The following is a 20,071-nucleotide window of genomic DNA, read 5'->3' as shown; positions in this document are numbered from 1 at the left end:
AACTGATGTACAAACATGCAGAATCCCTTACTTGTGGGTGCAAGATGCTAAGTGACCTGGCTTACGGAACTAAGTCTATAGCAAAATTCAGGTACCCTGGCATCACAAAACAGTCTTCTGAATAAAGAAAACTACTCTCTGCTGCTCTTTGTACATTAGGTTTGGCATGCTATACTGACATTTGGTAGCGTGCATTTTTCCTGAGTGTCGTTTGGCCCCTTTTTAACCAGGTTTCCACACCCCACCAAGGGCTTCTTCAAGTTTGTCTCTGTAAGCTGCATAACGCTTCTTTAAGATTTGCAGTTGCTCGTTTTCCTCTTTGTCCAGTATACGCAAGAAGTTTTGCAGTTCAGGAATAGTAAAAGCTTCCCACTGGAAAGAAGAAAATAGAAAAGGATGGATGAGATGAACACAAAATACATAAATGATTTATGTGTACAGTATTTTTAAACAAAACCTCAGACACTCAAAACAATTTCAAACTGAAACAGTACCAGGCACCTTCCTTGCAAATCTCAGGGATCTCAAAACATTTTACTCTCTTAAACTGTGTTTTGTTCTGCAAGTAACAGGGTTTCAGTCTAACCACAAATGACATATTTACAAAGGCACAAAATAAATATAATAGGAAAAAAAAAATCTGCTTCCAAAAATCAGATCATCTTTGTCAGCACAGATCAAACAGGAGCCCACTCATCTACGAAGTTAAATAAACAGAGGCAGTGTTAGGCTAACGGTTGGACTCACTGATCTTGATGGTCCCTTCCAAATCGAACGATTCAACAATTCTAAACACACAAACCCAGCACGACTGTAACCTACCATGACTTCTCCAGTTTCGTGCTCACGTAGAACAAAACTGAGCATTTCTGTTCTAGGGCCTGCCACCAAACGCAGGTAGAGGGGACGTTCTCGGTCCGACAGCTTGCATGTATAAACTGCAAGGGGATAAAAATCACAGTATTTATCACCTCTACTAATGATGTTTCGAATGCTTTGAATGATTAACACTAGCTAATGTTAGAAAAGTTCAGAGATATGCATGTGTACCCACAAAATTTACATGATCTACACACTGTCTACATACGAGTGTTGAGCAAATGAGTTTTAGGGAGAAGCTGAGAAGATGACTGATGGTAACAGTGCAACACCACATTCACACAGGAATGAAACGGTCTCTAGCCACGACAGTACGCCATCTGAATACATGCAGGGCAAAAAACACAAGGAAAAAAAAAGTACAACACAGATCTGTTGCTATAACTAAGCATTTAAGACATCAGAGCTGTGGTATCACCATTCTGATACCTTTTCCACTTAAAATCTCATACACAACGTCTAAAAGACAACTCTGCCTGCCTGGCACGGTTGGTGTGACTGACAGCCAGAAACCTCTGAACTCCTGAAACTGCTCTCAATGTCCACAGAAGAAGGCAGATTCTAAGTGCAAGAACACAATGTTGGCAAAAGACACTTTTCACTAAAAATACCTTCTGCATCTTCTGGTATTTCTAGACACAATACACAAACTTCCAACAGCAGTCAGCACACTGGGAGAGCCTCGTGCACTAGTTAACACACATGGGCACAATACATGTGCCTGTGATACTTGTCACCTCGAGCGCCATCTGCCAATGCAGGGACTTCAGGCATCACAGACACCAAGGTTTTTCTTTTTAAAAATCCACCCTGTAATCTAATCTCAAAAATCTGCAGTATATCAGGCTAGCTGAAATTTAGAGCCTGATATGGGGGCATTTTAAATAAAATATAATGGACTGCAAGGCACAGAAGATCTTTGTAGATGGTTTAGTAGGTTACTTTGTCTTTTGTGAATTATCCTGAAGTATCCCCAAATCTTTTACTCTTTTACACATGCTACTTTACACAAAGAAAAAAGATGAGAGCGCTCAGGACTGTCACCTCCATTTATCCAAGTTCTTCTACCCTACTTATTTCAAGTATCCTTGTAACACAACTCCCTCCCCAAACCCCTTCACTAACAAAATGCCACAAGCCCAACTTATACCTTGGTCTTCCTTGTGACAGCGCTTATAAAGTGCAAACTTCGCAGGGTTGTCAGCCACGAAAAACTTCTTGAGCAAGGCCTCGATAACTTCACGAACAGTGTTGGTGCTGCTGATGTGCAGGGTGTTCACACAGCCATCGGGCAAGTAAAAGGCAGTTTCATTATTGCTGTGAGCACTCCTGCCCTGGCTCTGGGAAGACTGCACAGTGATCGGTCTGCATAGTTCCATCTGGACTTTGATGAAGCCAGTGTAAATCCCATTCGCATTCTGCAACAGGAGGGAAGTATCGGACTGTTAAAAGTAGTAATGACCATCTGTGACATGTTAGTGGATTTGGCAGATTAAAATGGGCACAGTGAACAGGATTTAAACACCACTGTAATACGCGATGTCTCACAGGAAAGATATTGTTTCAATAATTCAGACACTTATTCTTTTTGGTATTTTTGCTGAATATTTTATTTTTTCTTAATTATAACTACCAAATTCTAAGAGTATTAGGATCTCATTAAACAAGAGGTACTACAAACTAGTTATAAGCTTTCACATTAGGAAAGAACGATAAAGTGAAATCAACCACTAACACAGCTTTAATAACAGATTTTAAGCACACATGTGCTTTTATGTCCCACATATTAGCTGTGCTTATCAAATCAGTCTAAGGCATTTAGATGATCAAATCCTGTTGCAAATCATAAAGAACCAGAATAAATGCCAATCTAAACAACATTTCAAATTATTTATTTCAGTTGTTTCTGAAAGACAAAACAGTAAAATTGATCAAAACTTACTAAGCTAGAAAACTTTAGGCAATCTGGTTTTAGGCATAGTAAGTCCCAACCCACAAGCAAACGCGTAAGAAAAATCTTTTTAGCACATACTTATATGGTTTAGGATATAACAGAATTTCAAAATTTCCATATACTATACACCCACAAGAACATGTAATGCATCAAAAAAATCTGGACAACACAACAACCGCATAACAGCTTGCAAGCCAGATAGATATGAATTTTATTAGCATGGTCTGCAGTAGGCTGGACTGAGTCTTAGACCTGGTCCACAATATCCTTGGAAATGAAGAAATATATATGCATTCTATTGTCTGTGTTACGGGGGCAGGGAGAAGGAAGTCTCATGCTGAAAATCTGTATGACTGCAAATTAAGTCTACTATAATAAATACTAAATGTTTTAATTTTCTCATTGGTTGAACATCTTTATCAGAGAGATACCCGACAAAAAATTATCTACACAAACAGGATAAGTGTGTCTTTATGTTTACCAGCTGATGGTTTTCATCTGCCAAATTTACATCTTAGTGCCAACCAAGAGTTTCTTTTAAACACACTTCAAATGACGTATTTTTTACTACTAGAGTCTATTTCAATCCATATAAAGAGAGCTATTTTGATACAAACATTTCACATGTGAGATTTAATTTCCAGATCTAAGAAAGAGCCTCTTTCAAAGCCATTAAAGCAGAGACAGTTTCATACATAAGATGCTGAGAATAAAGTGACTCATCATGCACTACAAAGCTACAGTTTGATTGCTCCTATTGAAAATTACAGGAATCCTATGCAAAACTTACCAAGGTCATCTTTAATTTATCAGTGACAGATGAATTATAGCTTTGTATCTTCTCTTTAACTTCTTCTTCACTGAGATAAGCATGAGGTTCTCTCTCCTTCTGAACATCCTTCAACAACAAGAGACAGTAGTTTTAGAATACAAAATAAAAAACAATAATTTATGACTTTGGATATGATGATTCTTTGTCCAAATGGTAATTACTCCACAGAGGCTCTACATCCAGTAATTAGCTGTATAGCAATATAAAGTCACACAGAACACTTGAACTGAATGAAGACAGTAAAACCAACACACCCAAAGACACTTGTGTCTTTTTTTTTTGGCAACTGTTTTCATTCAAATATTCATCAGCAGTATGTAAACCAGTTCAGCTGATTTTATTGCTTGATTTGCTCATGTCAGTGCTATGCAATATTGTTAAGAATACAGTTGCAATTTTCATTAAATACTACTTGGGGCACAAATGGGTATTTCTAAACAAATGAAGAATGGACACGAAAACAGCAGCACGTACTAACACGTAACACCAACAATCCTCATGTGTGCCAACAATGTAAGAGCACCCCTGCATGGCAACGTGACAGCATGTTACGCACAGTCACAGTCACGTGAACTACCACAAGTAACTCTCTAGCTATATAATGTTACACGAAATTCATATTTTTTTCCATAGTGAAGGCACTAACTATTAGACTTTTTTGAACTGCCGTTTTTACAAGCTTGCTGTGGATTTTACATGAAACAGTAAAACCAATCCCTGGAGTTGGATTATATCCAAACAAACATTTGTTCCCAATCCATATTCCTGCAAACTAGCATTATAAATACACCCTGGGTTCTACCACTGGCACAAACGCCATATATAGTATGGAAGAGTTTCAGCCCTCAGCTTTAGTGATTTAAGACTTCACTTAGAAAGGGAGAAGCTTTGAAGAAGCTTGTAGCTTTCAGACTACATACATCTCAACACAGGAATATACATTTCACCATACAGAAAAACCACCAAGTCACAGTGTTCCAGTCTGTCCTCACAAGCACATCCCAGAGGAGCTTACCCTAAAAATGGGTTTCTCTGACTTCAGTGGCCAGTCCCGTATCACGGTCTTTTAGACACCACTCAGCACACCCTTTGCAGGCACTTCGGTTTGCCAGAAACGACCCCAAAGATGAGCACATCCGGTATGGAAAGAATCTGCAGAACTTTTTCTGTCTCCTAATTTGAAACCAGCTAGTTTTAGCTCTTTTCGGTTTAGTTTTCCTTTTCCTATATGGTATTTCACTAAATGACATGCTGGAACGGACTTTTTTCCCATAGCTATAAAAAGAAAGGTGTGGTCTGAATGACAAACTGAAAGCCAGAAACCTTGAATTCTGATCTGGCCTCAGATACTGATTTCCTGCGTAACACAGGGAACGTACCTTTATTTCACAGACCAGTAAACCAAGGCAAAGAGGAACACCAGTCAAACACAACTCTCCTATTAGCTCCTTAAGCACACCTCTACAATTGTGCAGCATCTTGCACAGTTGCCAGACCCCACCTAGTCTATTGCAAAATACCAAATTACTAAATGTTTTCAGAATCCAAGTCTCCATTCTCACTACAGAAATTAAGCCTCCTTGCCCTTCTATTTTTCATCTTCCCTGGCCCCCAAACCACCATAACACAGACAGATAAAGCTTCATCTAAACTTCTCACCTCATCTCCCCAGATGCCCTTACAGTTTTGTAGTATTCTATTTGGGGGCAGATGAATAGTCATAAAACAAAGCAGGCAGAGAAAAAAGATATGTAAGTAGTAATTTTTTTTCTCTGAAACCAAATTGAGTGTTACTGCTGTTTTCATGCTTAAAATAATATAAATAGCAATGACCCATAGTTAAGAGTCTGGAAACGTGGGCACTTTATATGTCGACTTCAAGTAATGCTGCGGGAGCGGACAGAGACAACCTCAGCAGTGGATGTTGAAGGGATGGGGAAGTCTGCAGTCCTCTGGCCACAAAGGTCTGACAAAGCATTTGCCATTTGACTGACTTCAAGAATCCAAGCTTTAACTTGGAACATTCCTACCCTGTGTAGCTGCAGACAATCCCCTTCAAATGGACACCAGCCAACACTCAGCTCTAAGAGATGATCATGTTGTGGAGTTCATCTCTCTCCAAGCTGATAACACTACTGATACTGACCTTCCAATAAACGACACCTGTTTCAATATTTATCATTATCCTATTGTTATTTACTCTGCTGGACATACACAACATAGAACCATAGAATGGTTTGGTTTTGAAGACCTTAAAGATTGCCTAGTTCCAACCCCCTGCCATGGGCAGGGACACCTTCCACTAGGCCAAGTTGCTCAAAGCCCCATCAAGCCTGGTCCTGCATACTGCCAGATATGTGGCATCCACATCTGCTCTGCGCAGCCTGTTCCACCACCTCACCATCCTCATGATGAAGAATTTCCTCCTTCTATCTAACCCAAATCTACCTTCTTTCAGTTTAAAGCCATTACCTCTCATCCTATCACTACATGTCCTTGTAAAAAAATCTCTCTTCAGTTTCCTTGTAGGTCTCCTTAGGTACTGGAAGGCTGCTATGAAATCCCCCTGAAGCCTTCTCTTCTGCAGGTTGAACCACCCCAAATTGTCTCAGCCTGTATTGATAGGAGAGGTGCTCCAGCCCTCTGATCATCTTCATGGCCTCCTGGTGTTTTTGCCTGACTTCTTCTTTGTTGGCATGCATCACTCCTGAGCTTGGAAGAGGTGATCCTTGAATATTAAACAGTGTTCTTGGGCTCCTCTTCCCTCCAGGGCTTTATCCCTAGATACTCTATCTAGATGATACCTAAGAAGATCAAGTCTGCTTCTCCTGAAGTCCGGGGTAGCAAGCCTGCTGTGCACCCTCCTTGCTGCCCCCTATGGATCCTGAACTCCACCAGTTCATGGTCACTGCAACCAAGGCTGCCCTGGAGCTTCACATTCCCCACCAGCCCCTCCTTGTTGACAAGAACAAGGTCCAGCACAGCACCTCTCCTAGTTGGCTCCTCTATCACTTGGAGAAGGAAGTTATCAATGCATTCCATGAACCTCCTGGATTGCTTCTGTCCTGCTGTGCTGCCCCTCCAACAGATATCAGGGAAGTTGAAGCCTCCTCGTGAGGACCAGGACTTCTGAATGTGAGGCTGCTCCTATTTGTTGATAGATGGCCTTATCCATTCAGTCCTCCTGCTGGGTAACCTGTAGCAGACCCCCACTATAATGTCACCTGTCTCTGCCTTTGCTTTAATCCTGACCCACAAGCTCTCCATCACTTCCTCATCCATCCCTGGGGTGGAGCTTCATGCTCCTCTGCCAGTCCTTTCTAAAGAGACTGCACCTTTCCATTCCAACACGCTGGTCATAGGAGCCATTCCACCACACCTCTCGTGATGCCAGTAAGATCATAGCATCCACTATTATTAACAGAAAACACTAACCAGAAATGAGGAAAACATCTTTCCCATGTTCAACCCTCAACCATTAAAGAAAAAACAAACACCAACAAAACTTTGCATTAACTTCTGTGCACCTCAGGAGATTTAATAATTAAAAAACAAACACACACCCACCAAACAAACAAACAAAAAACCCACAAAACCCAAACCACCACAACACCAAACCAAAACCAACCACAAACACAGAGAGAAAAAAAGCTCAGTAAAAAAATTAGTCAGTACAAACAGCAACAAATAACTTTCTCCTATTTTCATATGAGCGAGTTTTCATATACATTTCTGTTCTCCCAAGAAGTCACATTTTTCTAGCAAAGTGACAGAAATTTGGTTAGGTTAGAAAAGGCAAAAGCCCATGAGATCACTCTAGTCCAAAGGATTGCCACAGGACCAGGCATGATGAGTGAAACCCAAGCACAGCACCTAAGCAACCTAATTTCTGCTGAGTTTGGTCTGGTGATGCCTTGAGTCAGGTCTGTAACGTGTATTGGAGACGGCAGCACCAAACACTAAAATGGCTCTTGATTGAGCCAAACACATTTGCAAGAGTGAGTCTGAGGGTGCTGGAACTGATAGGAGCACAGGGAGAAAAAGGTGATGAGCTAGAGGTAGCAGCTCCATCGGGCTGGTGGTGTGGGGGGTAGAGAACCAGCTGGTGTTCAGAGTAACGCCAGTCTTCTCAGGTGAGGCTCTGCTACAGAGCTGCAGATCACTGGGCATCACTAGGGGAGATCACCGTCCCTCACTGACTTAGACATGATTCCCTACTTGAACATACCCCTGGAATTTCCATTTTCTTGCACTGGCACCAGAGGCCAGGCAATTTTGGAAAAGCTTAATTCAGCACACAGAAAATGCAGAGCCCTGTTTATGCAAAAGCTGAGATAACCTTCTGTAGCATACTGGCAACAAATGCAGCTATAACTTGTTTTCTAAACGATCAAAGCCTGTGCCTCAATTTTAACAGCATATGGATTATGCAAAACTATGAACTGAATGCAAAAAAGGAGTACTAGAATTAAAACATGAGAGAATACACCCAAATCCATTCAAGAAAAATGCTCTACACAATCAACAGAAAAGCTGTTTACTTCAAAGATCATTTTCACCCCAGTCCACCATCCTTGATCATCAAGACCATAAGAGAGTGAACAGTGGATGATCAGTCACAGGAAAGGAAATATTGACTGAAGAAAATCTAAGCCCAAGAACTCCATGAATGAATCTGGAGATATTCTCCCACTCTCAAATAAAAGCTTAGAACACTCCAGCTGCACACGAGGGCACATTACGTCAATCAAGCAAACAAAAACTTGTCACTAGCTAGGCACCAGTGCCTACCAAAAATCCCATTGCTGTCACATGGACCACAGAGACAGTAAATCCCACATGACTGATGTCAGGATAAAGCCAACGCAGGAATGCCTCACAGAGTTTATTACGAACAAGAAAGCCTCAGTCCACTATGATTCACCGGATCAGCTGCTCTCCGTGAGTACCATTAAGTAGCACACACAGATTTGAGGCACCTGTGTGTTTTAATTTTCCTAATTATACGTAACCAACATGCAAAGAGATGCTGACAAGATGGTACACAGGTTTTTTTTCCCCCAACTTTCCTGCAGCTGAATTACTCTCATTATACAATGGCATTTAACCTTTGCCATACAGCTTTGGCACACCATGCTTTAAGTTAAAATAAGTCTTCTTTGACCAGCGTACTTAGGTGGGTGGAAGAAGACTTGGCAAACTTAGCTCCCACAATTCTCTTATAACCTTCTTTATTTGTCATCTTGTGACAGGTCCCACTAAAGATAAAGTCCTTTGCTAACTCTACTTAGGTCCAGTGGACCAAATTCCACTTCATTATCTCACTAGGTAAATTTATTACCCGTAGAAGACCTTGAGGCATCCAACACAACAGCAGAGTAACAGCAGTAAGTAATTCATATCTACCATGCTTTTACAGTGTGTTCACATCACATTGTTCTGAAATGACCACCAAGTAGCTGAAGCCACAACTTGCTCAGAGTGGGACCATTGGAAAGCAACTACTCCAGCCTCAGCTGGAGTGAGATTTAGATGTTCCAGCCAAGTACATCTATCATCAGTTCTTGTGACAGTTCTGACTGGTCTCATGAGCAAAGCAGCCAGTCTGCGTCACCTAGTGGCTCACCCAGCCCAGGACAAAAGCCTCTTTTTCCACCCATGTTCCCCAGGGATGCTCTTCAAGCCCTGGCACAGCCCCATGGAGCCAGTGCCCTGCTGGGGTGTGAGGGGCAGCAGCTCCAGCCACCCATCCATCCCCAGACCGACTCAGACACAGTTGATTCATCTCCAGCACCCTACAAAACACCCTGTGTGCATGCCTCACAAAACTTGTAGGCTGGGAATTGCAAAACTGCCTTTCTTCAAAAGTTAGGCCTGGTGATGAGTTTCCTAACCACAAATTCACGAGTACGACACAACAGTAGAGTGAAGTATAGGCGCAGTCAGTTTACACCATCTTCTTCTGACAGCCAGGACTTAGATGTTGCTGGGCTTAACAGCAACACTTCTAAATGCTTGTGATATAAATAAATAAATAAATAAATAGAAATAAAAAGGAATTTTCTCTACAAAACAATGCACATAAACATTCCAGTGTTATTTTTGTGTATATAAAAAAAAAAGAAAATCATCAAACTTAGCCAAATTATATTCTGAGTAGTGGCTGCCATGTTATCACCCCTTCCTCCTCCCAGCCCAGTGAATGTGTTTTCCTCCTCAGAGCTCCCCGTCTCCTTCCATTCCCTGCTTCTCATTGTTATCTGCTACATCACCAGCCAATCACAGATGTGAAAGATAAAAACTCATCTCTAGGAGTCCATTGAATACATCAGAATCCATACAGATTATATATCTGGGTCCAACACACTACTACTAGACCTAGTCATTACTTTATAGAAAGATCATGCTGTCCTTCCCAACACTTAACAGTGCAAAGCACTGGTGGCCATGTGTATTAAAGCCATTTTTCAGGTCAACCAAAGCAGCATTTCATTCTCAAATGAAATTCCTAAGCAACAGCTGCCAATGAGATGGAAATGAGGCAAGTGATTTCATTTTCCCAAGGGGAATAGCTGGTCTTTCAATAGACCTCATGATGCAATGCCTCTTCACAGTTGAGCTTCCTCTCAACAAAACGGTAGAAAATGGTTTTTCTTATCGCCTCCACCCCCCCGTGCATATCTCATTTATTGTATCACAGATGTTTAGAGAAGCAGCACTCTCACGTTTATGTCAAATACAAAGCCCCCCCTCGCCCAAGACTAGTTCAGCACGAACCTTCAAAGTAACACAACTAAAACTGCGCAGATTACAACTGAAATGAACTGCAAATCAAGCTGTAGTCCCCCAAAAAGAATCCCATCACATCTGGGACTTCCACGAAGTCCAAGTCCCATGGTTACCGCCAAACTCCAGTCCTGCATGCAGTAAGAAAGCGCAAAGCTCAACAGCTAGCAAGCTGCTATGGGATGAGGCCGAGAAAAAGTTCCACAAAGAAAACTCCAGAACCCTGAACCCCATTTCCTCAGGATCCTTGTCTTGAGAGAGATGCATGGCTTCCCCAAACTGCTACTATTGGCTTTTATTTATAGAGAAATCCTACAAGAAACTCTCTCTCTTCTGTTTAGTGTCCTATTTTCACAAAACTTATAGAAATTAGCATCTCCTAAGGAATGGGGAACCAAGCTCCTCTTAACACTACAGGTTGACAGAAAAAAGGAAAATAAAGCAGACAGAAGGTTAACCCATCCCAGGAATGTATCAAGCATTATCATAAGAAACCAAAGACCTGTGAGAGCTCAAGCTAACTTTTAAGCCACCTCAGTCCCTATACCCTGCCCTCACATTTTATATTCATCCCACACATATAGTTACCCTTAATTCAGTCAGATGAATGAAGATGCCCTGATCTTGCTGTAAACTGTGGCCAGGAATAATTTCTGAAGTAAAGCACCGAGGCTTTGACAAATGCTAAATGCAGCCTAATCTACTCTAAGAAAAAAAAAAAAAAAAAATCTGTCCTGTTAAGTCATAAAAATTGCAGCTAAAGCATACTATTTACATCTTGTTTGCATTAAAGAAAGGATTTAACTAATACTGCTATCACATAATTAAAAAGCCTAGTAAAGAACATAAGAAAGAAAATAGAGAAAGGGGCTTTTGATCTCAATTGTTGTTGCTACTTCTACGAGCAAGAACACTCTTTTCTACAGCCTACCAGCACTCCACAGGAAAAACAGAAATTGAAACCTTGCAATTAAATTATTTTGAAACAAACATCTTGCTGCTTCTTCATCCTAACTCTGAGAGGAGAGCAGCTTTGCCAACAGCAGCAATTCCTCCTTCCGTTATGGAGCAATCCGCACTCAAAAGATGTGCTCTTCCTTCATCTGAAAGCCTGAGAATGACCACGTAGAGCTGCTACTGGTCATGCCCATCCACAAACAGTCAGGTATCAGTAGCCAGAAAGGTATAGATGACCAAATAGGGACAGGGGTGGCAGGAAGAGGTATTAGCATCCAAGTATTGCCCCTTCTCATGTAGCTGCACCGTGAAATGTTTGTGTCCTCCTGAATGGGGTGAGGTTGCTCTGCTCCCTCGACCAGGGAAAGGGGAATTTTCTGACAGGATGGATGCAGGCAGAATAATCTCTGTACCTTCCTTAGTACCCTTTGCCTTGTGCACTCAGCGTGATCCAGTTCCCACCCCTGCAGTGGCACACAGGGCAAGGAAGCAGTCTCTTTTTTAGAAAAAGACTTTTGTTTCTCTAAGCAGGTTTGTCTGACCTCAGTCTTAAATAATTATCCTGACAGAGCGAGTTCAAGAACAGCCCGCACTGTGCCCTCCTGGGGCAGCAAGGGAAGCGGCACCTCCCAGGCCAGGTGTATGTGCGGTGCATCCAGCCTGGTACTCTGCCTCCCACAGCAGCTGAAATAGAGGCTATTTAGAGCGAGCACGTGAGCCCTTTCTGCAGCCTCTCCGCTGGCATCCACAAGCGTTGCAGAAGGAATTTAGAGGGCACCTCCCTTCCGAGCCTGTTCAGTGTCCATTTATGGACCTGGTGTCTAAGCAAGCACATAAACCCTTTTTGAACCTGCCAATATTGCCAGTCTCTACACCTCCTGTGGCAGCAAGTTCCAGAAATTCACGACTGCCATGTGAAGAAGTACTGCCATCTGCTTTAAGTTGATCTATTAGGGCAGAAGGTAACTTCCACCAAAGACATTGAGCACCCCTTAATCCCAATATGGCAGGACCTGGTGAACTCGAGTTTCATGTTTCACTTATCCATCGCTTTTCTGATTTTGTAAACCATGATCATACACCTCCTTTTTTTCTTCTCCACAGTGAGGGACCCTGGAGGACTCCTTAGTCTTTCCTAAGGTAGCTGCTCCATCCTCTCAATCACTCCAGAGAACAGTAACTAACCGCAGTATGCCCTTCCCAAAATGTGTTGACTGGAGCTGCACGCAAAACTCATAACATGGGTGCAAAGTTTAGGTGCCCTCTGCTTATTAATTTGTAAACTACAGGTCACCGAAAAATCTTTACCTAAGATACCTGTGACAGAATGTGGTCTCTCTTCCAGGGCACTTCCAGAGTGGTTCAAGAAATCCCCGTGCAACTACCACAGCTTATAATGCTAGCATAATTTTACAAGGTACAGGCATCCCAGTTAGAAAACACTTGTTACTTTCAGAAAATTTTCAGTTTTTCCCAAATACCATCACAACATGTGGCTTGGCATGCTAATGAAAGCACTGAAGGGGTAAAGCAAAGCCTTATGGCTCCTCTCTGATGTAAACACTCAAATGTTTATATGGTGAATATTTTTAAGTAGCAGGGAAACAAACCAAGAATTCTAACTTCCCTTTATTCCTTTTAACAAATTGTTTTCCTTCAAACAGAAGCCATATAAACAGTTCATGTTCAGGTATTGTGAAAGAAAGGCTAGGAAAATAAATCTATTTGTTGGTGACATCAGCACTGCCGCTTAAGTTTCATTTAAGTTTATCATCACCTCACCTCTGAAAACCCCTAGTTACAAACCCTGTCATACCCTATATGGCTGTACTTTAACTACTGGCATGCAACCCAGTTTTAAAAAGCCAGTCATCTGTTTAAAGTGAAAAACAGCTGTATGAAGAATAATATCTGGGGTCAGAATCTAATGCCAAGCCTCAAAGAGGCAGCAGGTTTTATGCAGATTTGTACTTTTTTTTTTCCCCACATTATGACATATTTTAAAAGCAATACATTGCATGATTTAAGTAACATTTCACAGCCTTTTCAATTTTGCAAGTTTCAGTAAAACTAGATGTGAGAAACATCACAAACAGTAAGTAGCCTCCTTCAGGTTTCTTCTACAGAAAGCTTGTGAGTTTTGACTACTAGCTATTTAAGCAGATAAGGGGTTTAATGAAGTAAAATGGATTATCAGCCTCTTTGTGACCTGTACAACAAAATCTAGCTTTCAGCAGACAGTTAGGAAACCAGCTTATAAAAGATATCGTATAGATATCTATGAGGGATTGGACTAGATGATCTTTTGAGGTCACTTCCAATCCCAAACATACTGGGATACTGTGAAAACTAATTAGGGTATCTTGAAAAGAAGGTTAAGTACGGTCTAGAGCCTGAGCTATTAATAGAGTTAGCAATCAGACAATTAAGTAATATTAGGATATCACAGTATTTGCACATGACCCTGCAATGCAAGAATCCAATGTGCTCCATCTAACAGAAAGCAGGAAGAAGTTGTTTGCAACAACCACCTGCAGCTCTTCAAACACAGCTATCTAGATTTTACATTAAAATTGGTGTAGGAAACAAAGTAGTTGCTCCTGGGGAAGCACAGGGCAGGAAGAGAAGCCTGGTGCCAGACTAAGGTCTTCTCTCCATGATTCTCAGCTCCGAGGCAAGTTCAGCCACAGGCCCGGTCCCAGCAGACGCTGGGTAACGTGCCGGATTTCGCCATATGCCAAGTGCCATTTTATCTTTAGGGAAACATTCCCTTCCCAGGTTTGGCTGGGTAGTTCAAACATTATGTCATCAAATTATTTTTTAAGCCTTCTGACAAAGCCTGCCTGCATCGAGATAAGGCAATAACTTCCCAACCAGGCCCAGCTTCAGGGCTGGTGTTAGAAATGGTGAGCCTGCACATGGCCACGGTCCCACCAACCATTTTTGTTTGGATTTGTTCTACTTGAATGAAAAAAGAAAACCAAACCTCTTAAAAATTGCACGGTAACAATTCTCATCTAGGAAACATCACGTAACGCATTTGCTCTTTCAATATGGTGCAACCCTGAGAGTTTTTCCCCTGGTCACAGATATGTGTTATTCAAAAAGATGCATAATCTCCTCAAGCAAATACTGACCATGGGGGGAAGTTCCTTGTTTGAGGAACATACAGTTCCCTAAAAAATTAAAGAAGTCACTGTTATTGTCTCTCTCTTGACCAACCTGGCTCTGATGCCATAGAATCATAGAAGAGTTTATGTTTGTAGGGACCTTCAAAGGTCATCTAATCCAACCCCCTCTCATATTTGAAACTTTTCAGAAGGAAAAAACCCCTCCTGTACCACACATGCATCACAAAACCCCACAAAATTTAGGAACTACAACTACCTACTTTTCAAATAAAATCTGCATTTTAAAGGCCTCAAAAGCCTATAACAGTAACTTTGAGGGGTAGAAGTTAAAAGCTGTAAGCAATCACTGGTATCTGTAGTAAACAGACATCCTCTAAGCCACAGAATCCAAATTATCTTCTTTGTATGTTGAATATAATCAAAATAAAACCATCACATGCATTTACAGCCAACTTATACAATGTGACTGCTGCTTTATATACACACGTATCAAATGATAAGAGCTAAAAAACTTAATGCGGTTTTCAGTGACTGCAGCTGTCCTTCAACAGAGTAAGCTAGGTTTCATTAAATAAGCCCACAGGAAATAGTTTTATGCCAACGCTACCTCTCTCACTGCCACTTTGTGTAATTAACACTCTACATAGCCTCCACAGGAATATTAAAAAAGCAACCAGTCTCTTCAAATAAGCATCCAAATTAGATATTTCACAAAGTGCAGACAAAAGGAGGCACCCCTGCGTCTAGCCCGCATGAAGGGTTTCCTTCTCCTTTTACACTACAGAAAATTTATATCACCCGGCACAATTTCATTAACAGCTAATACTGTACAGCCTTGATATTAGCATGTTTTATTAAAAATAGGGTAATATCCAAAAGACATTTCTGAAGCAGCACACTACAGTTATTAGCTTTACTTATTACTGCCAAAACTGGTCTAGCAAAAATTCAGTTTAGTATTTCAGGTAAGAAAAAAGGAGAGGGGCCAAACTAGGCAACCATCTCAGTACCACCGCCGTGTACTGCTATAGCCTAAACCTACATTTACCTTAATGATAGCATTTTACCTCTCTTATATACCCAGCCTTAAGATGTCAAATGCTAAAAAATAGATATCAGTGCCCTGTAGTTGATTATCTACATCAAGGCTGCAAGAAACAGGAATTTTTTGGTTCTTTCCCCACCTTGGTTCAATATGACTGGAGTTCCCGTTTGAACTTTCTAAAACTTCAGAGCTCAGATTTGTCTGCTGTTCCAGTAAGAAGGAAAATAAAGAAAAGGCTTGAACCAGTCTTTGACCTGACTTCGCGGCAACTCCCTGGTTTAAGTTATTCTTCTCCTCTTGCAGATGATGAATGCAGTTGAGGGGCTTAGATGAGAAGAAACTGGCAAAGGCTGTGGGCTGCTGGACCCTGGCCATCCAGCCGCGTCACAGCCCACAGCAGTTCACTGTGGCATCCTAGTGACCTCAGGCTTGCATTGGTAAGGGGGGACTCCATTCTCCGATCTCTGCATCGTGAGGAAACTGAGCAACCGATTCAATACAATTATGCCTTGAATAACCTCATCAACATGGTAATAATAACCTGATTTTTGAAGGGTTTCAAGCCCTTGTTTTTCTACACCCTATTTTTATTATTCACACATACATTTAAACAGGCTACCAAGCACTTCAGCTGTGAGCAGAGTGGGACTGACAGAAGGACAAGTTTTGAAGAAACTCATGTGTTCTCTAAAAAGGAAGACTAAACACACTACTAACATTATGAAAATGGAAAACTGCCACCAACTTATTTGCCTCAACCCTTTTTGCAAAATTACACTTGCTGCCTAGTTTCAATATGAATTTGTTTTCCAGAATATACACACACATTTATTTCTCACAAAAGAATCCAGATGCCTCGAGTTGTAGACATCCATGCTGGGACAACTTAAAATATTATTGCTTTTAGCTGTATGCCTGCTTCTCTTCTAGATGCTACTGCTGCCTCAGAAACCAATGTCAGCTGTCACAGCCCTTGTCCAGCAACAGACCCACTATCAGGCTGCAGATGACTTCTACAAATCCAGGAGGCTCCTTTCTTAACTAGGATGAGCATAGCATTTTTTCTTTTTACTGGTGAAAGAGAATGGATAAACAAATTGAAAACAAAAGAACTAGCAAAGGGAAGTGGGGGCAGAGGTATTTTTGTACAGGTTAAAAAAAAGGGGCCACAGATTATACCAATAACCATTGAACAAAATCTGCAGCATAAGGGAACTACGGTACAATAAACACTTTGCCACAGGGGTTCCAATGTACCCAAACACTGTGCTAGCCTGGTGCCAGCCATCAGCAGACAGTTTACACCCCAGCATCTCCAGCTGTGATGGGAGCACATTGCTCCCTCCAGATTTACTCACCACGTCTGTCTCAGGGCAGACAATTCTGTAGCAGTGAGTCACTTTAGAATTACATGGCAATTGTTACAATTAGACTTGATTTTTTTTTTTCTTATGACATCAATAAAAAAAGTGGGGTGATACCAATGCTATTTAGATCAACACTGGCAGGACACAGTGGAGGACAGAGTAGGAGATCACAATGCATAGACTTTCAAGGGAGGTGTGAACAAAATACTTCAAAACGTGGTTAATGAGTATCCCACTGGAAAAGCTGGATAAACAAACTTTTCTTCTGAGGAAAGGTCAGGAGAACAATTAGGCTGTACTGGAGAAAAGGGCTTGCTTGGTTACAACCTACGTCATGGCCCGACTCCAAACACAAGTTATTTTGCCATGCTGGAGAATGGCCACCAGGAAACCAGAGAAGCGGGAAAAAGATTACATGTTTTTGTTCTTAAGCAGCGAACGGGAGAACGTGTTGATTTTACAACAAAAAGTTCAAAAGTTGTTCTTTTTTTCTTTCCAAACAGCAGTTTCCCTGCTTTTATGGGCAGGATGTGACAGGCACAAGGAAACGCTGCTGCTACTCCACCTTTCCTTATGCCCAACTTCTACTTCAGGAAATGTAATTATGAAGTTTATACAGCATGAGATCTGCTAGAGCTGATACGCATTTCAGGTGGAATGAGAAGAGAGCCTACTAGAATTTTTCATTAAAAACCTACCCTTGATAACATTAAAGAGAATAGGGAGAATTGGTATCCATCACACCCTCTGAAAAAACTCTCATAAGATGGGACACATTAAAAAGGACAAGTCACCTCATGGACAAGCATGGGATAAGCTGAGAATAGTAGAAAGTTTCCTCAAATAAAAAACAAATTCTGCAAAGCAAAACCACAAATTAATTGCCTTTTATTAAAAGTCCCTGAAATACTCTTGTTTATGTTTCCTATGTTTTAACAGAAAATACTAAGAACCTTGATGTTTAATACATGTTTTTAGGGGGCAAAATAAAGCAAGCAACCTGATATCAACTCCATTTTGACATGGGATCAAAATGAAAGTTAAAAAACAAACACAACAACATCACCCAATTGGAAACACAGCCTTTAGGTATGCCTGTAAACTTGTCAAGTTAATAAATTATACCACTAACTTATCTTATTAGAAGCTTATCAATCTCAGGAGCCATTCTTAACTTACAAATATACACATGGACACCTACAACTATATAGCCAAGTGGAAGCTCTTCAAGAGCTGGAAAAAATAAGAACAGGTCTGGAACTCCTGACAAACACAAAAGCGTTAGTCCTGTAAATAAAAGTCAGTTCACATCCATTCTTCCATTGAGCATATGTAACATCGGTCCACTATCAAGACCTCTCTAACTGCAGACTTACCATGTGTGAAGGATCTCAGCTTTACACACCTAAAACAAACCTCTAATGAACATAAAAGCTGTTTTTTTTCCTTCTGTTCCAAAGCTGTACAGGCAATGCAATCAAAACACTGAAATTCAACCAAATTTTGTTTATGTAACCTGATTACAAAAACTCTTCAAATTAACAAATGTCACAGGTTCATGTAAAAAAACTCTTCTGTAATGACCAGTTGCACAGGGTAGGGAAGGGGGAGAGGAACACGCTGCTGTTTCCTACACCGCATCCTGGCCAGGCAACAGCATATTACATTGCAAGACACAAAGAGCAGACCTGCAAACTGCAGGCAACAGAACAGTGCAGAGAAGGTATTCAGTTTTCTGGTTTTTAAAAGGTGTTAATTTAGCACCCAAACAGCCATTTCCATCTCACCGACTTGAACTACGAATGTGAAAAGTTACAGTACCGTAGTAAAAAGTGCCACCTTTGCACACAAACAAGGCACCCCTGAGCCTAAGAAAGTTCCCAAGATGGCAGAGCCTAGTCCTTGATTATTAGGGCCATTCATTAGTAAGGCCTAATGAAATCAGTAGAGTTATTTATTAGGGCAATTAGTAAATCTTAATGAAATCCATGTAGTTACTTACATAGGCTCTATAAACATACCAAGGTGACATACAGTGATGCTCATGTGTGCACACACAGAGTAAAGATATGTTTGTAGAAAAAATAACATGTCAACAAAGTGTGGAAACACAAGGACTTAAAGGGAGCTTACTACATGCTTTTAAGAAAATGTTTTTAATGATGCAAAGTGGGAAGAAGCCAGCCACAGCTGGCTGTGATCATATAAAATCAGCATTTCAGAAAAAGAGCAGAGACAATCTGAACAAGCAAACTACAAAGGATGCAAGTGATCCTAAGAAAAGATAATGCTGTGGGGTGTACAACTTGAGATCCTACCACACCTCCTGGTTTTGCTTCAGTAAGCTGCATTTTGTTTATACTTTCTCCAACTAGTGCGTCTTACTAATTTATATTACTGGAAAAGTAACAAAAGCCCCAAACATCTTACAGGCTTAACCAGGCTAGGAAATACCACATTTCTATTAAGTTATTAGAAGCTTAGTCCTCTCCTAAGGAAAGACACAGATTAAAACCAGCAACACTTGATGTTACTGGTAACATAGGGAGTGTGTGCTCTCCCCTCTTTGTACTGCTAAGCAGTTTTACATGGCCACATAATTATACTAGAAATGAAGCACACCTGCTTCCAGCCACCTTCCCACACAGACACACGGTGTTTCGGGTCATATAGCCCATACACAGGACAGACGAGGAGCCTGCTCTGGGATGTAGCTTCCCAAAACACCCTTTGCACCCAGCAGAGGGGCAGGTGCTGAGTGGACCCTCCACTGCAGCCCCCAGTCCCAGCTCCGTGCCCCAAGCCACAAAGGATGAAATCAGGCAAGGAATATTTACATTTTCCGACAGATTCAGTCCTACTGAACACCAGTTACAGAGCTGCACTGCTTCCCTGCACTGCGCATCTCGGGATTCCATCACCCACCGCTGTTTGTTTTTCCTGCCCGTGCAGGACACCTGCACCCAAACCGATCTCAAACCACTTCGAAGGGAATTCGTATGCATGTCAACAGGCACGTGTAATGTCACTGAGGAGTCATGCCCTTGTTTTAGTTAGTTCAGTCCTGTCAATAAAATAGGTAACAGTAACTTTCACCGCAGAAATGGATTCTTTTATATC

General features: G+C 41.3%; 1 protein-coding gene across 1 annotated transcript in view; it reads right to left on the bottom strand.

Annotated features, from left to right (window-relative positions):
• Positions 1–222: 222 nt before the first annotated feature.
• Positions 223–20,071, bottom strand: part of RASSF3 (Ras association domain family member 3) — a gene marked incomplete at both ends in the record, with an annotated part of 51,432 nt that continues 31,583 nt past the window's right edge. Inside the window, 4 exons of the mRNA XM_080362417.1 lie at positions 223–372; positions 823–938; positions 2,030–2,297; positions 3,624–3,731. Of these exons, the coding sequence (XP_080218543.1) occupies positions 223–372; positions 823–938; positions 2,030–2,297; positions 3,624–3,731 (642 nt within the window). The remainder of the gene's footprint in view (positions 373–822; positions 939–2,029; positions 2,298–3,623; positions 3,732–20,071) is intronic.

Source organism: Nesoenas mayeri (assembly GCF_963082525.1).
Source record: "Nesoenas mayeri genome assembly, chromosome: 1".
In the NCBI taxonomy this organism is placed as follows: Eukaryota; Metazoa; Chordata; class Aves; order Columbiformes; family Columbidae; genus Nesoenas; species Nesoenas mayeri.
This window is presented reverse-complemented; position numbering and strand designations above follow the sequence as displayed.